We start from the raw sequence: 25,098 nt of genomic DNA, 5'->3' as shown, positions 1-25,098 counted from the left end.
TGGCGCGATCTCAGCTCACTGCAAGCTCCGCCTCCCAGGTTTACGCCATTCTCCTGCCTCAGCCTCCCGAGTAGCTGGGACAATAGGCGTCCGCCATCACGCCCGGCTAATTTTTTGTATTTTTAGTAGAGACAGGGTTTCACCGTGGTGTCGATCTCCTGACCTCGTGATCCGCCCACCTCAGCCTCCCAAAGTGCTGGGATTACAGGCGTGAGCCACTGCATCCAGCCCACCCCACCCAGTGTTTTAACAAATCCTCCAAGTCGTTCTGATGCACATGGATGAACCCATTGATACACTGTCTCTACCATAAGCACAGATGACTATCTGCAAAAAATGCTGGTATATTCTCATCTTTTCACAAATACATAATGCTTATAGAGATCATATTTTTCAGGGTCACTTTCCTCAACAAATACTATTTAATTGACATTGTTAAGAACATGTGGCCTAACATATTACTGAACCTCTGTTACTTCCCCTTACATTCCTCCTACTTTTTCTGGAATAGACAACCTAAGACTTACTGACTTGGTTCTGAGGTAGTTGCTAGTGGCCAGTTCCCTAACACTTCCCTCACAGAGCTCTTTCCTCCTTGTCTGCCCATGCCCGGGCATTACTTAACTTTGTTGGGGGTGCTCAGGCTTTCAGAGGTTTCCAAGCTTTGCTATAAACCGTGGCAACTCCATAAAACAGACACGCACTATACAAATAATTATGTTATTTATTTTGAATAAAAAAGTGGCCAAAATAACAATACTAATGGCTCTGTATACAAACCACAACATATTCAAGGTTATCTCACATTTACAAAACTGCCATTATGTACAGCACTACATATTCACAGCAACTCTATTAGACTCTAAGTACCAGAATCATGTAAGCAATTGAGGGGAATCCCAAATGAGAAAGAGCTAAAACCAATGGTAGTTCATCAATTGGAGAAATGGCCAACCAGCGACTTGGTAAAGAAACAGAGGTTCTGTTACCCTTTTAACAAGTAATAACTAAAATATGATTACCCCACAGGGCCTTATACTGACAAACCACCCTCCCCAAATTTCCATTTCATTTTCTCCATAATCTTCCTCACTTCAAAATTTTCCTAGGAACCTCAGCTCTAATATTAGATAAAAACGCAGGACACTGATAGGTAATCTTCAGGAAAAGAAGGTTAAGTAGTGCTAAGGATGTGGGATGATCTGGTTCAACCCAAAAAAGCCAGTTCAAACCCAAGAAAGAACTCTGCCCTCTTCTGGCAGGAGTAGCTTTGTAGTGTTAACACAGGGGAAGTGAACCACATTTCATCCTGATGAGGCAGGAAGTTACTCACTCATTCTACACGTCATGAGCACCTACCCTGTGCAAGGCACTTTACATTAGGTGCTGCAGGAACAACAAAGATAAAACAATTCCTGCCCTTGAGGAGCTTACAATCTAGTAATGAAAACTATGTACATATATACAATGGAGAGAAGTCAGCAACTTTTCTGGATTGGGGGGTATTCCAAGCAAAATGCATTGTTATCAAACTTTTTTTTTTCAACACCAAAAGTCTATAAAACATTCCACCTAATCAGATGGTAAGAATTGAAAAAGCATCTCCTTTCCAAAACCTTATGTTTTTAGATGACTGTTCTGTTTATTTCAAAAAAAAGTCATAGGTAAACACGTATATAATTCAAAGCCAAGCACAAGATTTAGTACAGGCATTGGGTAAACATAAAATATGTATCACTATACACAACACAGACTTATTTTTCTATATAGGCTTTTCTCTATAAACAAGTTTGATATTCACTTTCTTACATCAAAGTACAAATCTGAGTCAAAGCCTTGAAAACAACATAATTCTTAGGACGTTTTGCATTTAATTTTCCATTAGTGGAGAGAACCCTAAACCTTACCAGTGTGCTAGCCAAATGCAAACTGGTAAAGTATGAAATGCCTCAAAGCCATCATTATCTCTTACATTATCCAATTTGACCATTTTACAGGAATTTTTTTTTAATGAAAGTAACAGGATTTCATGACAGTGAGGCAACTTTTTACTTTAAAAATAAGCATAAGATTTAGAGTTCTAAACTTTAATTCTAACCAACCCATTTACAGTATTTCACTTAGCCTACACCTTATTTTAGCATGAGAGTATAATCTTACACTTTCGTCAACTCTTCTCAAACCCACAAAGAATGAATACCTTCTTAGATCATGTTGGCAAAGCATATCATATTGATCTAAACAACTCTCTGGTTAGGACCCCAGATTTTATAGTAGGTCTTGGCCCTAGAGTATAGTTATGACTCAGAAAATACAAGATAAGCTGAACCACCTAATTAAAAGGGTTGGAGGAGAAATATTCATATACCAAAAGAATTAACCTCTTTCTAGGACAGCTTTACAAATAACTACTCCTCTGTCAAATTTATTTCCACAGCAAGTTTTCAAAAACAGCACCATGTTAAACCATCTATGCAGATGGCAGGCTACATCCTATCAATGAGACATGGACTGGCTAACAAGTCCTGACAATGATTTGTATCTGTGCCATGGAAATGAGTTTACAATCTTCTGAAAAACCCCACTTCTTCATCGGGATAGTGATTCTGTACTACTTTAGATAACTAGAAGCAACTCGGTATTTTTGGAGTTTGGCTGAATTCCATTAAAGGACAGTTGCATTTCACATGCTCTATACTAGGTTGAAGAGCAGATACCATGCTAGCAGACATGAAGCAGATCTTTACTCCAAAAACCTCTTTTAGCTTCAAGAAAGAGCAGTTCTAAGTATAACTATGAGAGACCTGAGACATAGTCTAAAGCTGTTTGAGGCTGCCAGTTGATACTTGCACTAATGGCAAAAATAAAAACAGTTCATTACAGTTAGATCCTTTAGAGGGATTTCTGATGACCCAACCTTGAAGGCAAAGGTTCCATTCTTGAGACACTCCCCAGTCTCACTGAATTGCTAAACTCCAACGCACAGAAGAGCAGTGAAAGAGCATAAAGAAAGATACATAATAATGAATTATGGAAACCATGCAGAGACTCAGAACAGTCCATGGTGGGCTAATTGTAAAGACATTCCTGTATTTGTTTGCCTATTTGCCGTCTGTACTTACTTTGAATATAACCCATTCAGCTTAGCTTAACCATAATTTTTGCTTATGAAGAATATTGGCTGGGGGTGGGAGTGAGGGGAAACAGGTGGTGGGAAGGAGCTAAAATTTCACATCCCTTAGCCCAAAGTCAAACCAAGAGCTAGTGAGCACCCTGACAAGGAAATTATAGTTAAGTTTTGAAGAAAACCAGATACAATTAATACTATTACCTTTAGAAAGAAATATTACCAATAGTTTCTTCTAGGAAGTGAGACCCACTGTACAATTTAGCTTTTAGAAATTTTACCATTAATTCATTTTTCTTTCCAACATGTAATCTGTTAGCTCTGTGTTCTAAAGCAGAGGGAACTAAAGGAATGGAAACCAAGAGGGCGTCTGGGGGAAGGAAAGGCAAGAGAGAGAGGTCAGGAGCAGAAACGATGTAAAGATCCTGTGCCAATCAACCAGTGACCCTAATTCCTGTTTCCATTCCAGGAATTGCAGCAATTCACAAACTCTGAGGCAGTTTAACTGTTGCAGAGAAAAGATGCTCATAAAACCAGTATTGTCATTCTCTTAAGCACCAATAAGCATCAACTTCTTTTGCATCTTATTTGATACCATTATAATTACAAAATAATTGAATATTTAATTATTGCCTTTTAATATTCTTTTTAACCTAATTAACGTGTTAAACTTGCTGGTAGGTCCAGCCTGCATACTTCAACATTAACATTCTCAAAAACTTCTTAGAGGGAAAAGCAGAAAAATGTCATATTCAACCATGAGCTTTGCCAGTGGCTCTAATAACTTCTGACATTGAAAAATAATTGGCAGTTTTGGCAGATATAATAGTAGGTAGAGATTGCTTGAAGTCTGCCTGGTGGACACATAGGGATTTCAGAATGAGTACCAAGCATAACAAGCTATCAATTTCTTACCTAGAATAATAAGAACAAATTAACCCCAGGCAGAGAAAATGTGATACATATGTGGATATCAGACTCCCCAAATGCAACCATGTTGTAGCTTAAAGGGTCTAATTGTATCGAATCTTTGCTCCTGTTGCTTTACATGCAGCGCGGCAATAGCACTTCCACTATTTCTCCAGTTCCTGAAACAGTTATTATGGCCACAGCTGAAAGCAACTTGAAATCTACCAAGTAAGATCAGGCAAATTTTAGGACGGTATAGAGGATGTAAGTTTGAACTGCAAGAGGCACTTAAAAAACGTCTGGTGCCATTCCCACTTTTCCAAGGTTGCACTGAGCAACACACTCCCATGAGGTATGCTGACCCTCAGAGAAATTCAGAAGCACTATTTGTGAGGCTGCCATTAACTCAAAATCTCCTGTTTCCCCAGCTCTGTAGCTTAACCTCCATGGGTGTGAGACAGGGACAAGGGCAGGGAAAGGCCTTCCAACTGGGTGTGTGGAAACTTGGGGGAGGCAGGTGGTGGCTAGATTTTAGGGTCTTAACAATGCCATTGGGTCCAGTCCCTGCAGTGAGTCCACGTTCTAGAAAAACTGTTGCCATGTTTACTCCTAGAGAGACATACAAAAAAATTTGGGAGATCCTCTCTAGTTACTCCCAATACATTTTCTCAAAAATGCGCAACTGCTTTAAATAAAAACCTAAGTTTTAAATGGCAGCAGTCCAAAATTCCCTAGTAAGAACAAATCTCCACTGATTCTAATGGGGGGGGGGGGGAGTGAAACTATGCCATAGTGATTAAAACTGCAATAATTTTTTGACATGATCTCAATTTTTACTTATTTATTGTAAAGTGAAAAAACAGCTGCAGACACAAATGACTTCCACCATACAATGTTCTGAATTCTGTTACTCATGATTTCAATGCTGCTTGGTTTCTTTCTTGAAAATCAATAGTGGATAAACGCTCTTCTTGAAATTACCACCAAATGAGAAAAATAAGCAGAATAGGAACTACATGATTAAACATAGGAGACAAAACAGCAATTTGAATAGGAAACAGAAAACATTTCTGAGCAGACTGTTTAGAAGTGCCTCCAAGGGCTGGTCTGCACTACCTATCAATGCGGGGTGGGGGTGGGGAGGTTGCCGTCATGGTATCGTCTAAGTACCAACATTTTTTTCTTCTTTTTTTTTTTTTGAGGCAGTCTCCAGTCTTGCCCAGGCTGAAGTGCAGTGGTGCCATCTCAGCTGACTGCAGCTTCTGCCTCCTAGGTTCAAGTGATGCTCCTGCCTCAGCCTCCTGAGTAACTGAGATTACAGGCATGCGCCACCATGCCAGGCTAACTTTTGTATTTTTAGTAGAGACGGGGTCTCGCCATATTGCCCAGGCTGGTCTCGAACTCCTGGCCTCAAGTGACCCGTCTGCCTCGGCCTCCCAAAGTGCTGGGATTACGGGTGTGCACCACCACGCGTGGCTAATTTTTGTATTTTTAGTAGAGACACGGTTTCACCATGTTGGTTAGGCTGAACTCCTGACCTTGTGATCTGCCTGCCTTGGCTTCCCAAAGTGCTGAGAGTACAGGCATGAGCCACCAAGCCCAGCCCCATCTGAGACATCTTAACAGACCACTGGGTGGGTAGGGGTTGGGGGCAGAACCTGGATTCCAAATATCAAGGGACTGTGCAGAGGAAAGAAATTCCCGGGCTCTGTTCAACTGAATTGCACAAGCTTACAGCACCAGAGCTCAAGGGTCTCACTTCTGAGCTGTCCCTCTCTAGAAGTCTCCAGACAGACCCCTGGATACTAAATGAAACATCTGGAAATGTCAACATTAAAAATACTGAAAGTCTTATTACTAAAAGAGGAAAATATCTTTTTTTCCTCTGTGTACAAATAGCTCATCTAGGCTACCACAGTTAAGGCTGAAGCAGGGCTGTGGCGTGGGTGAACTACAGTATTTGACATCTTTATACGGATTAAGGAATTGGGTCAGGAAACCTGATGACCCAGGAGAGAATGAAAAATAAGTCACAATTATTCATTATAATAGTCACCAGATCATTTGACGCATTAAATTTTAGTCTTGGCTTCAACTTAAGAATATAGAGTTTTAGGAAAATGTTTTCCATACGCATAAAAAACAAGAATGGAGGGATGCAGACCAGCAGCTATTTTCTGAGAACAAAACATCAGCCCATGTGTTGCTTTACACTTTTAATCTCTGTTGGTACATCAGATGCCACGGACCAAGCAATTTAAGTTCTGGAGCCCAAAGGCAGTTCCAGAGCAAAGCAAGGATTAAAACCTAACTCAACCCAGCAAGGTCCTTATCCAAGCTCTCTAGAAGAGACCATTCTGTTTCTAGAAATGACGGGACATTGTGTTCAAATTGCTTCTGTCAAGATACTTAAAAATAAGTAAGTGTTCCTCATTGGTTACATAGCTGGGGCTAATGCTCATCTCAAAACGACTCCAACTCTCTGAGTCCGGCCATTTCAAAGGACATCCTTTAGTCTCTGGAGATGGAGAGTGCCCTTCAGAAATGAGCTCCAGGGGCCCTCTTTACAATCACCAGGGACTTCTCTCCACTCGTGAGGGTCCGGCTTCCTCCAGTGCATCCTTCTCTTCAGGCTGGAGGAAGTTTTCTATGGCAGAGTTCATCATGCCCTTCCATCTTCCCGTCACTGATTATTTAGAAGACAGGAGAATCACAGAAAGGGCAGGGGCTTTGCAGTAACCTCTTAATCCAGTCGGGATCTGCAAAAGGAGGACAAGTGGTATCAACTGTTAGCTTCGGAAAAGACAGTCAAAAGGGATGAATACCGGACTGTAGTGTTGAGAGACGGGCATTCTGGTCCCACCTCTGCAATGAACCAGCTACATATCCCTAGACAAAGCACTTCACTTCTTTGGGCTTCGGTTTCTATCATTCCAAATGAGGCTGGACTAAACTTGTGGTTCACAAAGTTAAATGTAATGAAACAGGAAAATAAGGGTAATGAAGAATGTTTCATAAAGCTAAATTTATTCAATTTAAAGAAAGGAGTATATTCCGAGAATGTGTTCTTCATACATTGTTAATGTTAAAATATTCTCTCATAAAATTACAGTAATAGGAATTTTTAAAAAATGCTATGCCCTTGAGAAATAAAAATGCGGCAACACTGGTCAAATCCTCCTCGTCTTTCATCTATGAAAAACTCTACTCCAATGCTCTTCTTAGATCCAGTAGCTTCTCATTCTTCTCAAAAGCTTTAAATGGCTAGACTCAAAGTCAATGGGTAAGATTTTTAAAGTTTCAATCTCTTCCAGATTTCCTGCCTAAGCAGCATATCCATTATCAATTGCAGTAAAACTTTAAAAGTTCCCAAAAATGTGTTTCAAAATAATCCATCAGGAGGAGGGAGGTGGGTGAGAGAACTACACATGAAACAGAAAAGGCCATGAGTCAATAATTTCTGAAGTGATGGGCACACAGTGGTTTATTATACCCTTCTCTTTCCTTTTGTGTATGATTGTAGTTTCCCTAATAAAAAGCTACAACAGAACACAAGGTATCAACATAACAACTTATAAGAATTAGAGAGCTTCTGCCAGTTTAGAGCAAAACTCAAGAATTTACATAGTTTTATATAGAATGCTGTTTGTTTCAGCTGAGAATAGAATATTCCCCTCAAAATACATATAAAATTGTATATTCTGTATCTAGTTAGCTCACTTGGTTAGAGTGCATTATTAACGTCAGGACACAATCTGACATTTGCGTCATTATTAAATCACTAATTCCTGCCCACTCTACAATCTTATTTCCAGGTAGTTATCTCAGAAACGGATGACATTAGAACTATCAGGAAAGAGCACATAGACCAACCAGGAAAAAACCCATCATGGCTACTGGAAGAATGACTCCAAGTGAATATCCTATTACTGGTTCAATAATGTCTTCGTATAAAGTATCATCCACAGAGTTTACATTCAAATATAATCTATCTATGTCATCTACTGAAACAAGCTCTGACATTTTTTGGAATGAATAATTTGTTTGCAGTGACAGAATAGCAACTGCAGACAAACTTAACTCACATACTAAATGCAGTAAGCACTTCAATATGACATATTCCAATGGCCATGTTTTAGTTAGCTGTGGCTTCACAGTAACACCGTAAAGAGCAGCAGGAGCTTGCTCCCCACCCCCCACCCCCAACAACACAATACCAAGAAGTGTAGAGTGTGACTAGAACTGTTATTCTGGGGCGCTGGCCCTCTGCCAGCATGTTCCACCCACCCACCCTCCCAAGTAAGGGAAAGCATTCACCTTCTGGAGCTGGATGCCGGGCAATGCTGTCATGGAGCAAACACCTTCTATATATCAAACTCTGGCAGGACTGGTAGGTTAAGAAGCACCTGAAAGAAGACAGACTGTATTGGCAAGGGAGAGGGTTTGCTCTACTAACACTCAGAAACTGATGTTTCTCCATCACAGAGAGTTATCATAAAACCACATATTAACCAAAAGAAAGCATGATACTCATACATTCACACAACAATGCATCCCCCTGTGCACCAAAGCTGGCCAAACCTATACTCCATGCTTAGCAAAGAGACACAAAAGTTCTAATCCAGGTAGACTGCAGTTTTCCTGTTTGAGCATCAGAAAAGAATTTAGTCTGTCCACACCTGACTGCACTTCGAATTCTTGATCTGTTTTTTAAAAATTGATCATGTATTATATTGAGAATTATTCGTTAGGTTTTTTGTTGTTGCTGTTGTTTTGAGACAGGGTCTCGCTACGTTGCCCAGCCTAACCTTGAACTCCTGAGCTCAAGTGATCCTTCTGCCTAAGCCTCCCAAGTAGCTGGGAATACAGGCATGTGCCACTGGGCCCAGCTTTCTAATAGTTAAGATTAGAAAGTGTCTTTAAGACTCTGACAGCACATTGGGGAAAACCCTGAAGAATATCGAAGGCAAAATTAACGGTGCAAAAAAATGACAGGACACTAACAAATGTTCACAGGTTCAATTCCATCCAAGGATTATTCTTTGACCATCTACCAGCGCCAGGCAAATAAGGACAGGTGGGATGCAATGAGATGGGAAAGGGTACATCTGGGTTGCAGGGAAGGTTTCCCAAAAAATAACAGTTTTCAGGTGAGCAACTAAGGAGCAGAAAACACAAAGGAGGAGGTTGGGGAAGGGACTCCAGACAGGCACACCTTGAGTAAAGAACTGGATATCTAGGAAGAAAGATTACAACTGAGTGACAGCAAGCACTGGTTCTCACCTAGAGAAATCATACTGGGGTATTTCAGCCCTAACTTTAGTCAAGAAAAATGAAAACAGTTTTCCTGAAAGAACCCATCTAGGAGACATTAATGTGTAATGCTTACACATGTGGCTTCTGGAGACAGAATGTCAGGTTCTGAGCTATGCCACAAACCACCATTGTGACTTGGGCAAATTATTTAACTTCCCCAGGCCCCAATCTCCTCATCTGTAAAAACAAAAGTAATCATGATGCTCCCCATACATGGTTGTTGCAAAAATACATTCCACCTATCCTTATTTGCCTGGCCCTGGTAAAGGCTCAATGAATAATCTTTGGATGGAACTGAACCTGTGAACATTTGTTAGTGTCCTGTCTCTTCTTGCATCATTAATTTTGCCTTCAATATTCGTCAGGGTTTTCCCCAATGTACTGTCAGAGTCTTAAAGACAGTAGTTATACCCAATCTTAACTAACAGAAAGCCAGGTGCCATGGCACACACCTGTAATCCTAGTAACTTATTTTCACAACCACCATAATATAGTAACTTAATAAGTGTGTACAGCTTAGACTGTGCCTGGCATATTAATAGCACTCAATATATGTTTTTATTCTTATTACTAACCTAAAATATACTACAAGCTTATTTCCTTTTCTTTTCTCTTAAAAAGTCTGAACACTCAAATTAGAAAAAGTGTAGAAGCCAGGCATGGTGGTACATGCCCATAGTCCTGGCTGCTCAGGAGGCTGAGGCAGGAGGATCACTGGAGCCCAGGAGTTCGAGTCCGCCATGGGCAACATAGTGAGACCTCATCTCCCCATCTCAAAAAAAAAAAAAGTGTAGGAATGCAATACAAATTGGAAAAAAAACAAATTATAATAAGGGGGTAAATTATGAAACATTCATACACTAGAAACCTCTATAGCCATTAAGAATGTTATCTTTGTACTGATATAGAAAAATGTACATACATTTTGATAATAGAACTGGTGAGTTAATATGGTACGTGTAGCACAATCTTGTTAAAAATTTGGCCGGGTGCAGTGGCTCACGCCTGTAGTTCCAGCACTTTGGGAGGCCAAGATGGGGTGGATCACTTGAGCCCAGGAGTTCAAGACCAGCCTGGTCAACATGGTGAAACCCCGTCTCTACCAAAAATACAAAAAAAAAATTAGCCGGGTGTGGTGGCGCATGCCTGTAGTTCCAGCTATAGGGGAAGCTGAGGTGGGAGAATCGCTTGAACCCAGGAGGCAAAGGTTGCAGTGAGCCAAGATTGTGCCACTGCACTCCAGCCTGGGCGATACAGCAAGACCCTGTCTCAAAAAAAAAAAAAAAAAAAAATTAAAAAATTTAGTGCCCACCATGTACCAGGCATTGTTCTAGAAATAGCTGTAAACAAAACACATAAGTTCCTGTCCTCATACAGCTTTCCATTCTAGAGGAAGGACAAGGAAAAAAATATATTAAATAGTGATAATTATTAAGGAGGAAAATAATAACGCAAGGAAGGAAGATGCAAAGTAATGGGAGGGGAAGGTATGTCGATGGGGTGTTACAATTTTAGGTATGGTGGCCAGGAAGGCCTAACTGATAATGGGAAACTGGAGGAAGCCACGTGGACATCTGCTGGAACAGCATCCTAGGTAGAGGAATCAGCCAGTGTAGACGTCCTGAGGTGGAGGGCGCCTCACGTACCTGAGGAATGAAGCCATTCTGCCTGGAGTGAAGCAAACAAGATGGACAAATACAGCAGATGAGGTCAGCAGGAGGACAAAGGGAGGAAGGGGCCCCAGGCTGTGTGGCGTCTTGTGGATCACTGAGAGGGTTTTAGTTTTACTCATCAGAAACAAGTAGCCAGTGACAAAGTTTTGACACAATCACTATCACGACTATAATGAGAACAGACTGGAGGGGCAAGGATGGAAGTGGGAAGACCAGATGGAAGGTAACTACAGGTGTAATAAACTGGGCAAGAGATGATGGTGTTTTGGACCAGGGCTGCAGAGGTAGTAACAAAAGGTTGGATTCCAATTTGAAATGCCTATTAAACATCCAAATAGAGGTACTGAGCAGGCAGTTAGATATATAAGCCTAGACTTAGGGGGAGAGATACAGGCAAAAACTCTATGTTTAAATCATCAGTGTGCAGATGACAAGCAACCACCCAGGGAAAGTGCTGAGAGAAGAAAAACAAGCAGAAAGACAGACAGCTGAGGTGCCCATCAGCAAAGACAACTGAGAATGAAGAGTCAGAGACAGGACGAAAACCAGGGAGTGCTGTGTCCCAGAAGGAAGGTGATGAAAGTGCTTCAAGGAGGGAGTAATTGTGCCAAATGCAGCCCACAGGTCCAGTAACACGAGGACACACCAAGGTCTTAGAGTGAGGCTAGGAAGAGGAGCCATAATTTGTTCAATTATGAAAATGAACAAATAAAACAAGAAAACTCCTATATATTAAGCAGTAAAAAACTGTCTTTAAAGGCCAACTTGCTTGAGTGACACTGATGAAAAAAGTCCACATCAGGCTTTGTAAAAGCAGCTTTTCTCCAACAAACTGGCAAGGGCAACAGATAACTGGCATAAAGTTGCTATTCTGTCACATACAGTAGTTTGTGCTACACAAAACTGAAAAATGAGCAGAAGTAGAAACTTTTAAAATGGCTTACCGGAGCCAAATGTGGCCATTGGAACAGACTGCCTGTTTGCGATCTGTGAATGGCAAGATCTCTTTACACAAACTACAGTGCTCAGGGAAAGTCTGTTTGTTCATCTTCTTTGAGATATGTCCAATCAGCACCTAGTAAGACAAAGTAGTCAGCAAAGTTTAGTGTAAGTGCAGGATTTCCTGAAGAAAAAGCCTACAAACACAAAGGGAAAATTAAAAAATAAAGAAAAAAAGAAAAGAGCAATATTTTACAGAAGACAGGAGATTTGCATTTCCACACACCCTGATTATACTGTCTGAAAAATAAAAGAACTAGAGTTTCAACCTGTGTCAACTAGCTAAATAAAATAAATTTATTCAGGTACTCTGTGACAACAGGGTAAACTGTAACCACTAAGGAGAAAACTGTTCTGAAAACCAAAATCTTATTACTTGCCTTGTTTTAGTTGCTTCTGAAACAAGGATTTCAGAGTTCTGTTAGAAGACAAAGTATTTAGCTATTATTTATAATGTTTTGACTTTAAGAAGAAAAAGCATAATCTCTATAGGCAAAATATTATGTGGAATACTGCTCTCTTTGTAGAACTGTACAAATGTCTATTCTGATGGCCCAAAGACCCATGGCCAACATGGTCCAGTAGCCTGCAATCTGAGACAAGCTGACCCCACTGCAGAGGCACGGCAAGACCCACGATAGGAGCAAGAAGCTGGGAGTGAGAGAGGTAATGGCACAGGCTCTAGGCCTTTCTTTGCTTCAGTTTTGCTTTTCTCTGCTTTAAGATTACACTCTTGGCTGGGCACAGTGGCTCATGCCTGTAATCCCTGCACTTTGGGAGGCCAAGGCGGGTGGATCACTTGAGGTCAGGAGTTCGAGACCAGGTGGCCAACATGGTGAAACCCCGTCTCTACTAAAAATACAAAAATTAGCCAGGCATGGTGGCACATACCTGTAATCTCAGCTACTCAGGAGGCTGAGGCAGAAGGATCTGCCTGAGCCCGTGAGTGGAGGTTGCAGTGAGCCGAGATTGTGCCACTGCACATCAGCCTGGGTGACAGAGTGAGACTCCATCTCAGTAAAAAAAAAAAAAAAAGATTATACTGTTTAAAAATAAAAGTCTGAAAAGAAAACTTGAATCCAACTCATTTTTTTAAACTTCACTGCATATGTAATTTGGAGGCTGGGATACACAACCCTCAAGAGTTGTCTTCTCTTACTAGTGATAGCGCCCTTCCAGTTTCGAATCCATTTCTGCTTAACCTCTTATGGATGAATCCACAAGATTTTGGATTAATTCACTAAAATTAGTTCACTTACGTTTCAAAGGGTGTCTTACTAGCTCAGAAGTTGGTAAGCCAGCTATCTTACCTCTTCTGTATATCCTCTACAAATTTAAATCCCATTAATTTTTGGCCTTTTTTCTTTTCAGTCTTAAGAATTCTAACATATGGTCCCTAACAGCAAGGGTGACCAAACTCACTCTGCTATTCTAGACAGGCCAAACATCCTGATAATGATACAGTGACAAAAACTACTCAGAATTCCTCCCATACATACCTCTATTTTTTCTTTTTCCTTTTTAAGACAGGGTCTCGCTGTTGCCCCGGCTACAGTGCAGTGGTGAGAACATGGCTCCCCCATCAGCCTCCCAAGTAGCTAGGACTACAGGCCTGTGCCACCACACCAGGATAATTTTTTTTTTTTTTTTACTTTATGTAGAGACAGGGTCTCACTATGTTGCTCAGGCTGGCCTTGAACTCCTGGGCTCAAGCGATCCTCACACCTTGGCCTCCCAAACTGCTGGGGTCACAGGCGTGACCACTGTGCCCGGCCCAGATATATCTCAATTTTACATAAGGAAGGATTGCTATTTGTTCTCAGTAGCCTTGATCTCGGCAAGCTGAACTCTCAACTGTGTTATTCTGACTCACACATTCTCAATGGGAGTGATAGTCCTTCCAAAGCAGCAAATATTAGTTCTTGGGGGACAAAAAGTTCTTTTACGTATAAAACATAGATATACACACAGTACATAAACAGACACACAAAATACATCTGTGGTATTAAAACTTCATGGGCAGGGGCAATTCGGAAAAAGTGTCTAAAAATGTTCCGGGGGGAGTGATAATTTAAAAAGGTTAAAAAATGCTAGTTTAACTGTACTAGCATACTAGGCTGATAATCTCCAAAATAATTTATAACCGCTAATAAGCCAACATCCTAGGTTTAAAAAGTCTTCATTTTATGCATATAGTTGGATTTTTAAGACAGGAATGCATGGTCTTCAATAAACTCAGTTGCTATAGACAGGGACGGGTGTGCAATCTTCTGGTTTTTAAACTGGCTATGTTGGAATCACATCACCATGCTAAATGTAGCTTCCCAGGCTCATGGAGTATCTGGACAATTATTCTAAATCATTACAAATCCAACCTCTAGTACTTTCTAACATGTTTTTGCTAATTTTTCACTGACTCTTATAATAAACCTAACCAGGTCCCATGGCACTGTGATAACCAGAATACTTTTCCAGACAATTTGGAACATAATGAAACAACGTTTAAAAATTAACTTTTTTTTTTTGAGATGGGTTTCGCTCTTGTCGATTGTGCAATGGCACAATCTCAGCTCACTGCAACTTTCACCTCCCAGGTTCAAGCGATTCTCCTGCCTCAGCCTCCCAAGTAGCTGGGATTACAGGCACCTGCCACCACGCCCGGCTAATTTTTATTTTTAGTAGAGACGGGGTTTTGCCATGTTGGCCAGCTAGTCTCCTGGTCTCCTGACCTTGTGATCCACCCTCCTCGGCCTCCCAAAGTACTGGGATTACAGGCGTGAGCCACCACGCCCAGCCCCAAAAGTTAACTTTTAAAGAAGTAAAGTCAGTTACATGAACAGTGCATCTTAATACTCTTAAGACCATTGCAAACATTCTATGAGCAATAATTTCAAAGGCAAATGTGTGTACGCAAACATACACATTCTTTCCAACAAGAAAGTGCAACAAGTGATTGTGAATAGCTTAACATTAAGAACAAGGATACTGCCTTCAATTAATATTTTAAATAAGACTTTAGTCAGTAAGTATCAATCTTTGAAGTAAAAAGGAGTACAGATATTTGTGGTTTTGAATATTTCAGAACACAGTATATTTCTTGGAACACAAGTTCTTCAGGATTTTAGCAACTGTTAGCTGCAAGAAAGATTCTCTGATCAAGAAGTCTGAGTAATACCGAGCTACACAAAGGTATCGGTTTCTTTTCTGTAGGAATTCTCAGAACGCTTTGAGTGGTAATATGCAGTGGGAACCCTAGTGCTCTGTTAAGCAACTTAAATTCTATAGAATACATTCTAGATAAGTTTGTTCTGTTACCAAAATAAAGACTGTGCCCAGTTTTTGTAAAAATCAGACATGAGTAATAATTTGTTTACTTTATGTCTTTCTTGACTAAATCTGAAGATATCCTTAAGTTCTATCAAATGGAAAACATGTCACTACACCCCTCCCCTACAAAACTTTTGTAAAAGAGGAAGGGCAGGGAGCATGGGCACCATATTTCTACAGCCATGATCGCCCATCACATACTACTCAGCTAAATGCAGCCTCTTTGAGCTAATCCAGTCTGGAAAGCTCATCCTGCAAACTTTGCATATCTAACAAGGCCAGTGTGAAGAAGAATCAAAATATTCTTTATATGCTATGAATGCATCCTCTGCATTAATCCACGTTTCCTATTTATTACCCTGCACCTCAAGCAAATAAATTACCTAAAAAATGTCAAAGCAAAAGTTGAGCTTCAGGAACTCAATTTAGGTCATTTCTTTCTCATGAAGAAAGCAGGCTTTACAATTTCAGAGTTTTTGTTAATAAACACCTACCCGTGCAGTTCTGTCATCATACTCTTCATCAGACATTAAAAAGTTACAGAGTCCGCGGGTGGGGATGCTAGTGTTTTCTGTGATCCAGGTGTGCAGATACACTTCTCCTAAGACTCGCTTCATGTGTTCCCTGGTCAAGTGCATCTCCACAGCTTCGATTTTCCCTTGGATTTCCAGGAGTTTCTCTTCCATTGGCTCACGGCCACCAGCATCTCCAGTCATGGGGAGCGAGTCATCAGTGGGCTCCTCTACATCTCCTTCCTTGCTCCTCTCCTGCAGGCCTTGCTTCACCACCTGTTTGGAAGAAGTGCCTTCTTCCTGCTGTTCATCGTCAGCATTGCCCATCCCAGGTGAATCCACTAGTAAGATTTTTGAGTCCTCATGGGTGGGTTTCCACAAGGCTTCTGAAGGGGTTTTCTGCATTGACTGATATAAAATCCTCAGGAGGAAAAGCTTAAAACGCCAAAAATAGGTGACTCCACTGCTTTCAATCTTTTTTTCCAAAGCTTCTTGTAAAAATTGAGGGATATGTTTATCTTTTAAAATCTTCCAGCGTACTAGGTCTATTAAATCTACCTGCTTAAAAAGGTTTTGAACTGAAGATTCCAGGAGCTGAGCAGCTGCCTCTTCAAAGGTTTTGAGAGTAACAAACTGGACCTGGTAGTTTTTGTTAACAGGGTGGAGGCCGTTGATCATGCCCTCAGTGGTGATGATGGCCAGGTACGCACCGCAGGGGCTCACTGCTATCCCGTGAGTCCTCACTGAGCCAAACACATCTGAGAGTTTAATCAACTGGTGTTCAAACTTCAATGCAACATCTGTGAAAATGGGAATCAGCTGCCTCACCTTTCCGTCACTGGAGCAAGTATAGACTGTTCCATTCTGTTTGTCTGCAGTCATGGAGACAATCGGCAGTGAGTGAAGGCCTGTGACATGGGAATTGTGAACATTCAGCCCTGCTTTGGAGATCAGAAGAAGACACCAAAATACATAAGAGCCTCTTGCAGCCACTACTAAGCTGCAACTACACTTCTGGTAAGGATGATAAAGTGGCACACATTTGATACTGTGCACAGGTAACTGGTCCATTTCTTTCCACAAGATAACAGGCTGCCTTAAAGTGAAATAGCCTTTGACTGCTTTGAGATTGACAGGAAGGATTTTTATGGGTCCAAAAGCACTCCCCACAATAAGGCCACTCATTTTTCGATTATTGTGCTCATATTCCCACCAAAACAATACACTGGGAGAGGTGATTCCTGACTCAATTGTGTTGCATGAAGAGATGGATTCTTTTCCTACAAACGGCAGCTGAAACTGCCACACGGCGATATTACCGTTTTCAAAGAGGACAGCCAGGAGCACACTGCCAACGTCCCGGCATTCGTTGTTATGCTTGACCTGCTGGGTGGTACAGATGCCCGACCACTCCATTCTGACTGGGGTCTGCATGCTGTGTCTCCTCTGAAACTCAGCAAAATCCCCAAGATTTCCTTCCGGGGCCTCATTTTTAGAGAGCCTGTAACTGGTCTCATAAAGACGTTCTCCATAGATCTCAGTCAGGTCAACCAGCTGGACCCACTGCAGTCTGTTGAGATTTGCCTGGATGGTCAGGCGATTGTCCATGGTCAGTGCTGCCAAGAGGCACCTGCCATTAGCATCGCAACCCATGGGAGACCAGCTGGTGTACTTGAATCCTCTCATTGCTGGTAAAGCCTTCCCCTCAGGGTTGAACACCCTATCCAACATGAAAGTCTGACTGACCGTGGGGTCCTTGGAGGCGGCGAATTTCTCCTTGCACTCAGCAACTTCTGTTTTTGAGCCAACCTGAAAATAAGAGATATAAAAACTATCAGATGAGCATTTACTCAAGGAGATGGCAATTTTTTAAAAAAAGTCAGAATGTCATTATTCATAGCCTGGTTCCCATATTCTTCTTAGAATTAATATATGCAAGAGAGATGTACTTGATTCTTAAGATTCAACAGAGCATTTACCTGAACTAGTCACAAAACAAAAAAGGTGTTAACAAATTTATGAAAATATGTATCTATATACATCTTTGATACAAATTGATATTTAGATTTTTACAACATCTTTGCAATACAAATGCCAGCTTTAGGTCCTTTATCTGAAATTTCATTGACAAATAATGGCGAGAGCCAACTCCAACTGCTTTGTTTACTGTTTCTATAGAATAATGTTCACTCTAATCAGACTATTCTAGTTGCCATTCCTGAACATTCCCACCTCAGCTTTCCCCGGCTCCCTTGCCTAGTTCTTTTCCCTATGTAAATCCCATCTATCCTACCAGATCTAATTCTCCCTATAAGGCCTTTTGAGGTCATTCAAGCTTTCATTCATCTCTCCCTCCTCCAAGTTCGTAACATATATGGGACAGTAAGACAGAGTCTCATTCTGTCGCCCGGGCTGGAGTGCAGTGGCACAATCTCGGCTCACCCTAACTTGAACCCACCTCCAGGGTTCAAGTGATTCTCCTGCCTTAGCCTCCCAAGTGGCTGGGATTACAAGCATGCACCACCACACCCAGCTAATTTTTGTATTTTTAGTAGAGACAGGGTTTCACCATGTTGGTCAGGCTGGTCTTGAACTCCTGACCTCAAGTGATCCACCTGCCTCGGCCTCCCAAAGTGCTGGGATTACAGGTGTGAGCCACCGTGCCCAGCTGTGAGCTCTTTAATAAGATTTTAAACGGACATCAAAGATGGAGGAAGAGATAAATGACCAAAAGAAAGTGGTTCAGAACCATAAAAAAATAGGAAAGCTAAAGCCAAAAAGAGCAGAGACTAGCCAAAAGATGTTTTGTTATGTTGAAAGCAGGAAGAAGGAAGGACTTTATCCACTGTCTTTAGAGAAATGGATAAAAGAAAAAGAATGCCTCAATTATTTTTTAGTGTCAATTTCCTTTTTCAAAGAGGCTGCTCTTTAAACTGGAAAGGGTAGAACATGATTAAAAGGAAATTCCAGCCTAAGACACACATGGATATAATAAAAGTCACTTGAATGAGTTTAAATGTTCAAGCCTAGAGGAATTACCCTCCAGGACACAGAAAGCACTTGGAAGACATTAACTCAGAACCACTTACTACATCCTAGATGAAGTCTGGACAACTGGGAATGTATCAGAAAATCAGAGTGCAACAAAGAGTTAAAAAATATCCCCCATGGCTGGGCATGGTGGCTCACACCTGTACTCCCAGCACTTTGGGAGGCTGAGGTAGATGGATCACTGGAGACCAGGAGTTTGAGACCAGCCTGGGCAACATAGTGAGGCCCCATCTCTACTAAAAATAGCAAAAAATTAGCCAGGCATGGTGGTGGGCACCCGTAACCCCAGCTACTTGGGAGGCTGAGGCAGGAGAACTGCTTGAACCTGGGAGGCAGAGGTTGAAGTGAGCCGAGATTGTGCCACTGCACTCCAGCCTGGGTGATGGAGCCAGGCTTTGCAAAAAAAAATAAAAAATAAAAAAATAAAATAAAATAAAATCCCCCAAATGGTAAATAAATAACAAAAACTACAGACCATTAAGCCTAACAGAAAATTCCTCAATGTATTAGCAAATGAATAGTTTGTGCAGACAGGAGTGATGACTAGAAACAAGCAAAGGATGGCTGGGCGTGGTGGCTCACGCCTGTAATCCCAGCACTTTTGGAGGCCGAGGTGGGCGGATCATGAGGTCAGGAGATCGAGACCATCCTGGCTAACATGGTGAAACTCCGTCTCTACTAAAAATACAAAAAAATTAGCCGGGCGTGGTGGTGGGTGCCTGTAGTCCCAGCGACTCAGGAGGCTGAGGAAGGAGAATGGCGTGAACCCCGGAGGTGGAGCTTGCAGTGAGCCAAGATGGCGCCACTGCACTCCAGCCTGGGCAACAGAGCAAGACTCCGTCTCAAAAAAAAAAAAAAAAAAAAAAAAAAGAAAGAAAGGGTAACTGGAATAGTCTATTCTTATTCTCTTTTCTGCTAAAATTGCTAGATGACATAATAGATAAGCAAATAAAATGAAATGTAAATAGAAAATTGTCCACAAAATAGAGAACTAACTTTTCCTACAGTGTGTTTCACAGTACACTACTCCCTTTAATTGTCCCTTGAAAAATAGTTCTATGGCCAAACAAGCTTTGGAAATACTATATATTATATGTCGTTCTCCCTTGAAAAGTGACACGAGGACACTAAATGCCTCGGCCAGGGAACTACTATAAAGACCTACTGAGCCACAGGAAGCCAAACTTTTTTTCCTTTTTAAACAACAGAGCCTTTTTTTTGGAGGTGGGGGAGGCAGTTATTACCCTTTATTGTCCAAAAGTATGTGGAATACTTTGGGAATGGTGTTTTAGGCAGTGTATCTTGATTTTAGGAAGACATTTTAAAGTAGTCTCTTGGATACGCTATGAAACTTGCTGGAGAATCACAGACTGAAAATGCCAATTAAATGACGTGTAGGTGGCTGGCTTGGAAATAAAACAATGCTAATCAAAGCCCGGTGCTTTCTACAGGCAGATGAAATTTGTGAGATGACATAATGAAGCACAACATAATAACTGAAAATCTGTGCTATGACGCCAGACTACCTGGGTTCAAATGCTGGCTCTGCTACATACCAGCTCTGTGTGCGCAAATTGCTTAAACCTTCTGACCTTAATTTCCTCATTTATAAATGAGACTAATACATGTCCCATAAAGTTAGGAAGGTTAAATAAGTCAATATATCAAAGCATATATTAAGCCCTCAATAAAGTTACCTATGATAATTGTTAATATACTCTGAGGACTAAGTTAAAAAAAAAACTTTTGAGATTCCTCTCTGTCACCCTGGCTGCAGTGCAGCTGGCGTGACTACAGCTCACTGCCGCCTCAACCTCCCGGGGTCAAGTGATCCTTTCACCTCAGCCTCCTGAGTAGCTAGGACCACAGGTGCACACCACCATGCCTGGCTAATTTTTAAAATTTTTTGTAGAGATGCAGTCTCCCTATGTTGCCCAGGCTGGTCTTTAACTCCTGGGCTCAAGCGATCCTCCGGCCTTGGCCTTCCAAAGTGTTGGGATTACAGGTGTGAGCCACAGCACTCAGCCTTAAGTAAATGTTAATAAGATATTTAATGCTAATAAAAGTATGCAAAAATGCAAGGTAGACATAAAGTTGTGTACCAAATGAAAGGTAGATATAAAATTGTTCATCAAATCCTTTAATACTGTGAACTAAGCAATACTCCTTAGAATAGGTTAAATTTGCTACAAATAAAAGCTACTGTAGAAGTAAACTCACAGGATTGGTAACCCAAAGCAGCAGCACGGGATGAAATAAAGGAAGCTTAAGCAACCCTTGGTCCTACTCATTGTGGGAAGAATTCTTGACAGGATAGAGAGCAGTACAGATCTTGACTGGTAGGAAAAAGTCTTAGGGTTTTGTGTAGCAATTTCTGACATATGTTTCAACTAGACTACTGAACCTCCCTCCAACTCTCCCTATCACAAAACTGTTAACAAATCAAGTATTCAGATGCCCAAAGAGTATACTTAAAAAGTCCAGCTCCCAGAGGCCTGCCTGCAGCCAATCATTTAATTGTACACCATCCAGTTTCCAGTTGACCACTATTAGGTTGGTGCAAAAGTAATTGCGGTTTTCACCATCACTTTTAATGGCAAATACTTTTAATACTAACTGTTAGGCATTTTGTAAGCACCTGACAAAAATTCACTTGAAGCTTTTAGACACTAAGCTTCTTGAGGACAGGTAATAGAGTCCAAAGACAGGCAACAGTTATTTAACTTAATGTAGCAGATGAAGTTAATACTTTCTAAGGCTCCTAACAATTGATGCACAATACAATTCGGTACACAAATATTATCAGAATTTGGAACTATACACAAATGACTCACTAGATGAGTCACTATATCAGTAGTCCAATGGGAAAAACAATTCTGACATTCTTAAATCACTATTTCATTGCTTTTCAGATTTATACTGTCCACCTTTATATCATACGATCTTATAAAACAGCTGATAATTAATGTCTGAACTATTACATAACTGCAGATTTTCCTGCAAATTCATAACCTAAATAACAGAATTATAGAGCAAAAGCTTCAAAGGTGTTTAGTACCTAGCTTTCTAACAATGCTACACTAAAACTGTGATCTGCGCTGCAGACTGTCCACCATTTAGGTTAGAGCGAAGGCATGCTGCACGGCACCAAGCAGATTTAAATCCACAGAATGCCAATGGGTGGAGTCATCAAAGTGCTGACACAGACTTCTTTACATTCCTACCGTCACACCAGTTTTAACCCACAGAGGGTTCTTGTAGAACTGCAGGGTCAACTCAGCATTCATTCACTTCAATCAGTCTAAAAAGACTGCTAAATGACTGATGGTTTATGTGATGTGCATATTAAAAAAAAAACAGTACAGAAGGGGAAGATGTTACTAATTAATTTCATAGAAGCCATTTGTCAACTATAAGAGGGCTATATAAGGATTTCCTGTTACTAGTTAGCAGTTGTGGTAAATGTTAACTGAGGCAAAATGACAGTCAAAATTTTATCAGAATACTCATGTCCACAACCACGACATTAATCCAGACTCCTATTCCTTCATACCTGTGTAACTGCGTTATATTTTCTTTTCTTTTTTTTTTTTTTTTTTTGAGACGGAGTCTTGCTCTGTCGCCCAGGCTGGAGTACAGTGGCGCAATCTTGGCTCACAGCAAGCTCCGCCTCCCGGGTTCACGCCATTCTCCTGCCTCAGCCTCCCAGTAGCTAGGACTACAGGCGCCCGCCACCACGCCCGGCTAATTTTTTGTATTTTTAGTAGAAACGGGGTTTCACTGTGTTAGCCAGGATGGTCTCGATCTCCTGACCTCGTGATCCGCTCGCCTCGGCCTCCCAAAGTGCTGGGATTACAGGCGTGAGCCACCGCGCCCGGCCCAACTCATTATACTTTCACCTTCAGCATTTACAGCGCGCCAAGAACTGGGCCAAGTGATTATGTGTGTTTAATTTAATCTTCCAAAAAGCCTAAACAACGCTTCATTATCCCCCTTTTATAGATAGGCCTATCTTGTGCCAAAGCCCAGTCCCTTCACTTTTATTTTACACTGATCACAACGATCATCTTCTTGCCTCTATCTAGTAATGTTCCTGAACCACAGCAGGTCACTCTATGCTAATGAAACTGTAACAGCATCTTAAAGACTTCCTAGATTGAAGCCAACTTCCTCATACCGACCTTCCAAGTCCACAAACTGGTCTCATCTTACTTTCTCGGACTCTCCAGAAGACCTACTTGAGCTCATGTACTGATCCGTCATTATACAAACAATAATTAATTGTGTTCATGACTTAGACGTGTATGCACATGGGATGAATGCCTCATTCCTGCCACCTGGAATGCCCTTTCCTTCCTTCCTCTTACAAACCAAACACTACCTTCTTTAGGACTGCTGCAGATTCACCACCAGATGACCTGCCCCATAAGTCTCTCCCCTTACTATTCCCTCCTTTCTTTACATTCTCTCTGCTAAGGTATTCGATGTCTACTATACTGACATACATACTTTCCTTGAGTTGATGTGCGTATGAACATCCTTGGAAACAGTTAAGTTCCTTTACAGCAGAAGATACACCTTTTAAATCACCTTTCTTCTGCCTCCCTCCTTTTGTATTTCTCAATTTCATAGGGTTGCATCTGTCTATCTGATTTGTTCACACTTGAACAAATGTGTTCATATCTTCTTCAAGAAGATCTTAGAGGAAGCTTAGTCATACAAGCTGACTAACAATCTAACAACAGAAAGCTGTTTGAAACTTGAATTAAGTATGCTACAAAGTGATGAGGGTTATCTGCACCCTACCTATAGCTAATGACTCATATTTTAAATGGTTTTCCAGAATAAGAGTTTCCGAACACATAAACATGTTCTCTACGTGCGGATACACATCTTTACAGTGCTTATCACTACCTGACAGGACCTTATCATTTGTGCTTGACTTGCCAAAGAATGTAAGCTTCATGAGGGCAGGGGTTCTGTTTTGTACACTGCTTTATTTCCAGAACATGGGGCAGCACCAAGCAGAATGGTATTCAAATATCTATTGAATGTATGAATATACACTTTGACAGATCACATGTAAGCGTACACCTCTATCAAGGATATATGGAAAGTAACTAAAAGGAACGCTATGGCTTACTACTTGACCTTGCGCTTGAAGTTTAAGACAGGCAGTTGTTTCCAATCTTTATTTTCATTCAACATCCCAAAGATGTTTAGCTAGTAAAGAAAAACTAAAGTACAAACACCGAGATCCAGTATTTACCCGTTTGCCCAAGGAGAGGCGAGGACCATTCATAATATAAGTCACTGAAACAATTAAGACAATGGATGGGACCAGTTTTTCTTTTCTGAAGCTAAAGAGGCGCGAGAGGAGGACACACACAGTAGACAAAGCCAGCCAAGAACCTCGGAAAGTCGGCCCCAAACAATAGGAGCAACGACAGAGGCAGGCCCCGGGTTGGATCTACAGGGGGTGGAGTCTCAGAAAGCGCCACCGAGTAACCCGCTCCTTGTGCGGGCCCGACGCAGGGGCGAAGGAGGGGTTGGTGGGACTCAACTCCGGGAAGCCCCCTGGGTGTGTACCTGTGTTTGCGGCGGCGGGTGACCTGGGGAAACAGGGTGCAGACAGCTGCAGAGCTTTTCTTTTTTTTTTTTTAAGCTGTGGTGACCCTGGCTGCTTAATAAATCCCCAGCGCTCGGTGCGAAGAGGGAAATCCCCGGACAGAGTGTGGGATCGGATTCCCCTGGGACGGATGATGCGGCCGCGGGAGGGGGACAGGGAAAGACCCCAGGGATGGCGGGGGATGACTTACTTTGAGGAGACAGCTGTTGAGCGGTGCGGGCACCGAGGTGCGGTGGATAACCAGGTCCTGGCCCGGGTTGTGCACGTCGCAGATGAGCTCCAGCACAGCGATGCTGCGGGCCGTGGACACAGACACGCGGTGGTCCTCGGACCAAGCCAGCGGTTCCAGGCCGCTCACCGCATACTGCAGCTTCACGGCCGGCTCCCGCCGAGTCACCATGAGGCGGAATGCAGCGCTGGGCCCCGGGGCCGCGTCCGCTGCTGGCTCCTTCCCGCCCGCCTCGCCGCCCCCCTCTCCCTCCTCCTCCCCGGACGGCGCAGGCCCGTCGTCCGCGGGCCCCACCCGGGCCTGGTCGGCCGTGTTCATCTTCTCTC

At 41.8% G+C, this 25,098-nt stretch overlaps 1 protein-coding gene across 1 annotated transcript; it reads right to left on the bottom strand.

Moving 5' to 3' along the window:
* Nucleotides 1-706: 706 nt before the first annotated feature.
* GTF3C4 (general transcription factor IIIC subunit 4) lies at nt 707-25,090 on the bottom strand. The gene is made up of 5 exons (XM_019033886.4): nt 24,734-25,090; nt 15,846-17,672; nt 11,970-12,100; nt 8,354-8,442; nt 707-6,795 (listed from the first exon to the last, which is right to left on the bottom strand). The coding sequence occupies exons 1-5, from the start codon at nt 25,088-25,090 to the stop codon at nt 6,731-6,733; spliced, it is 2,469 nt and encodes an 822-aa protein (XP_018889431.1). The 3' UTR covers nt 707-6,730.
* Nucleotides 25,091-25,098: the final 8 nt, after the last annotated feature.

Source organism: Gorilla gorilla, chromosome 13 (genome assembly GCF_029281585.2).
Source record: "Gorilla gorilla gorilla isolate KB3781 chromosome 13, NHGRI_mGorGor1-v2.1_pri, whole genome shotgun sequence".
Taxonomy (NCBI): domain Eukaryota; kingdom Metazoa; phylum Chordata; class Mammalia; order Primates; family Hominidae; genus Gorilla; species Gorilla gorilla.
Note: the sequence above shows the minus strand (reverse complement) of the source record. Positions and strands in the feature narration are given on the sequence as shown.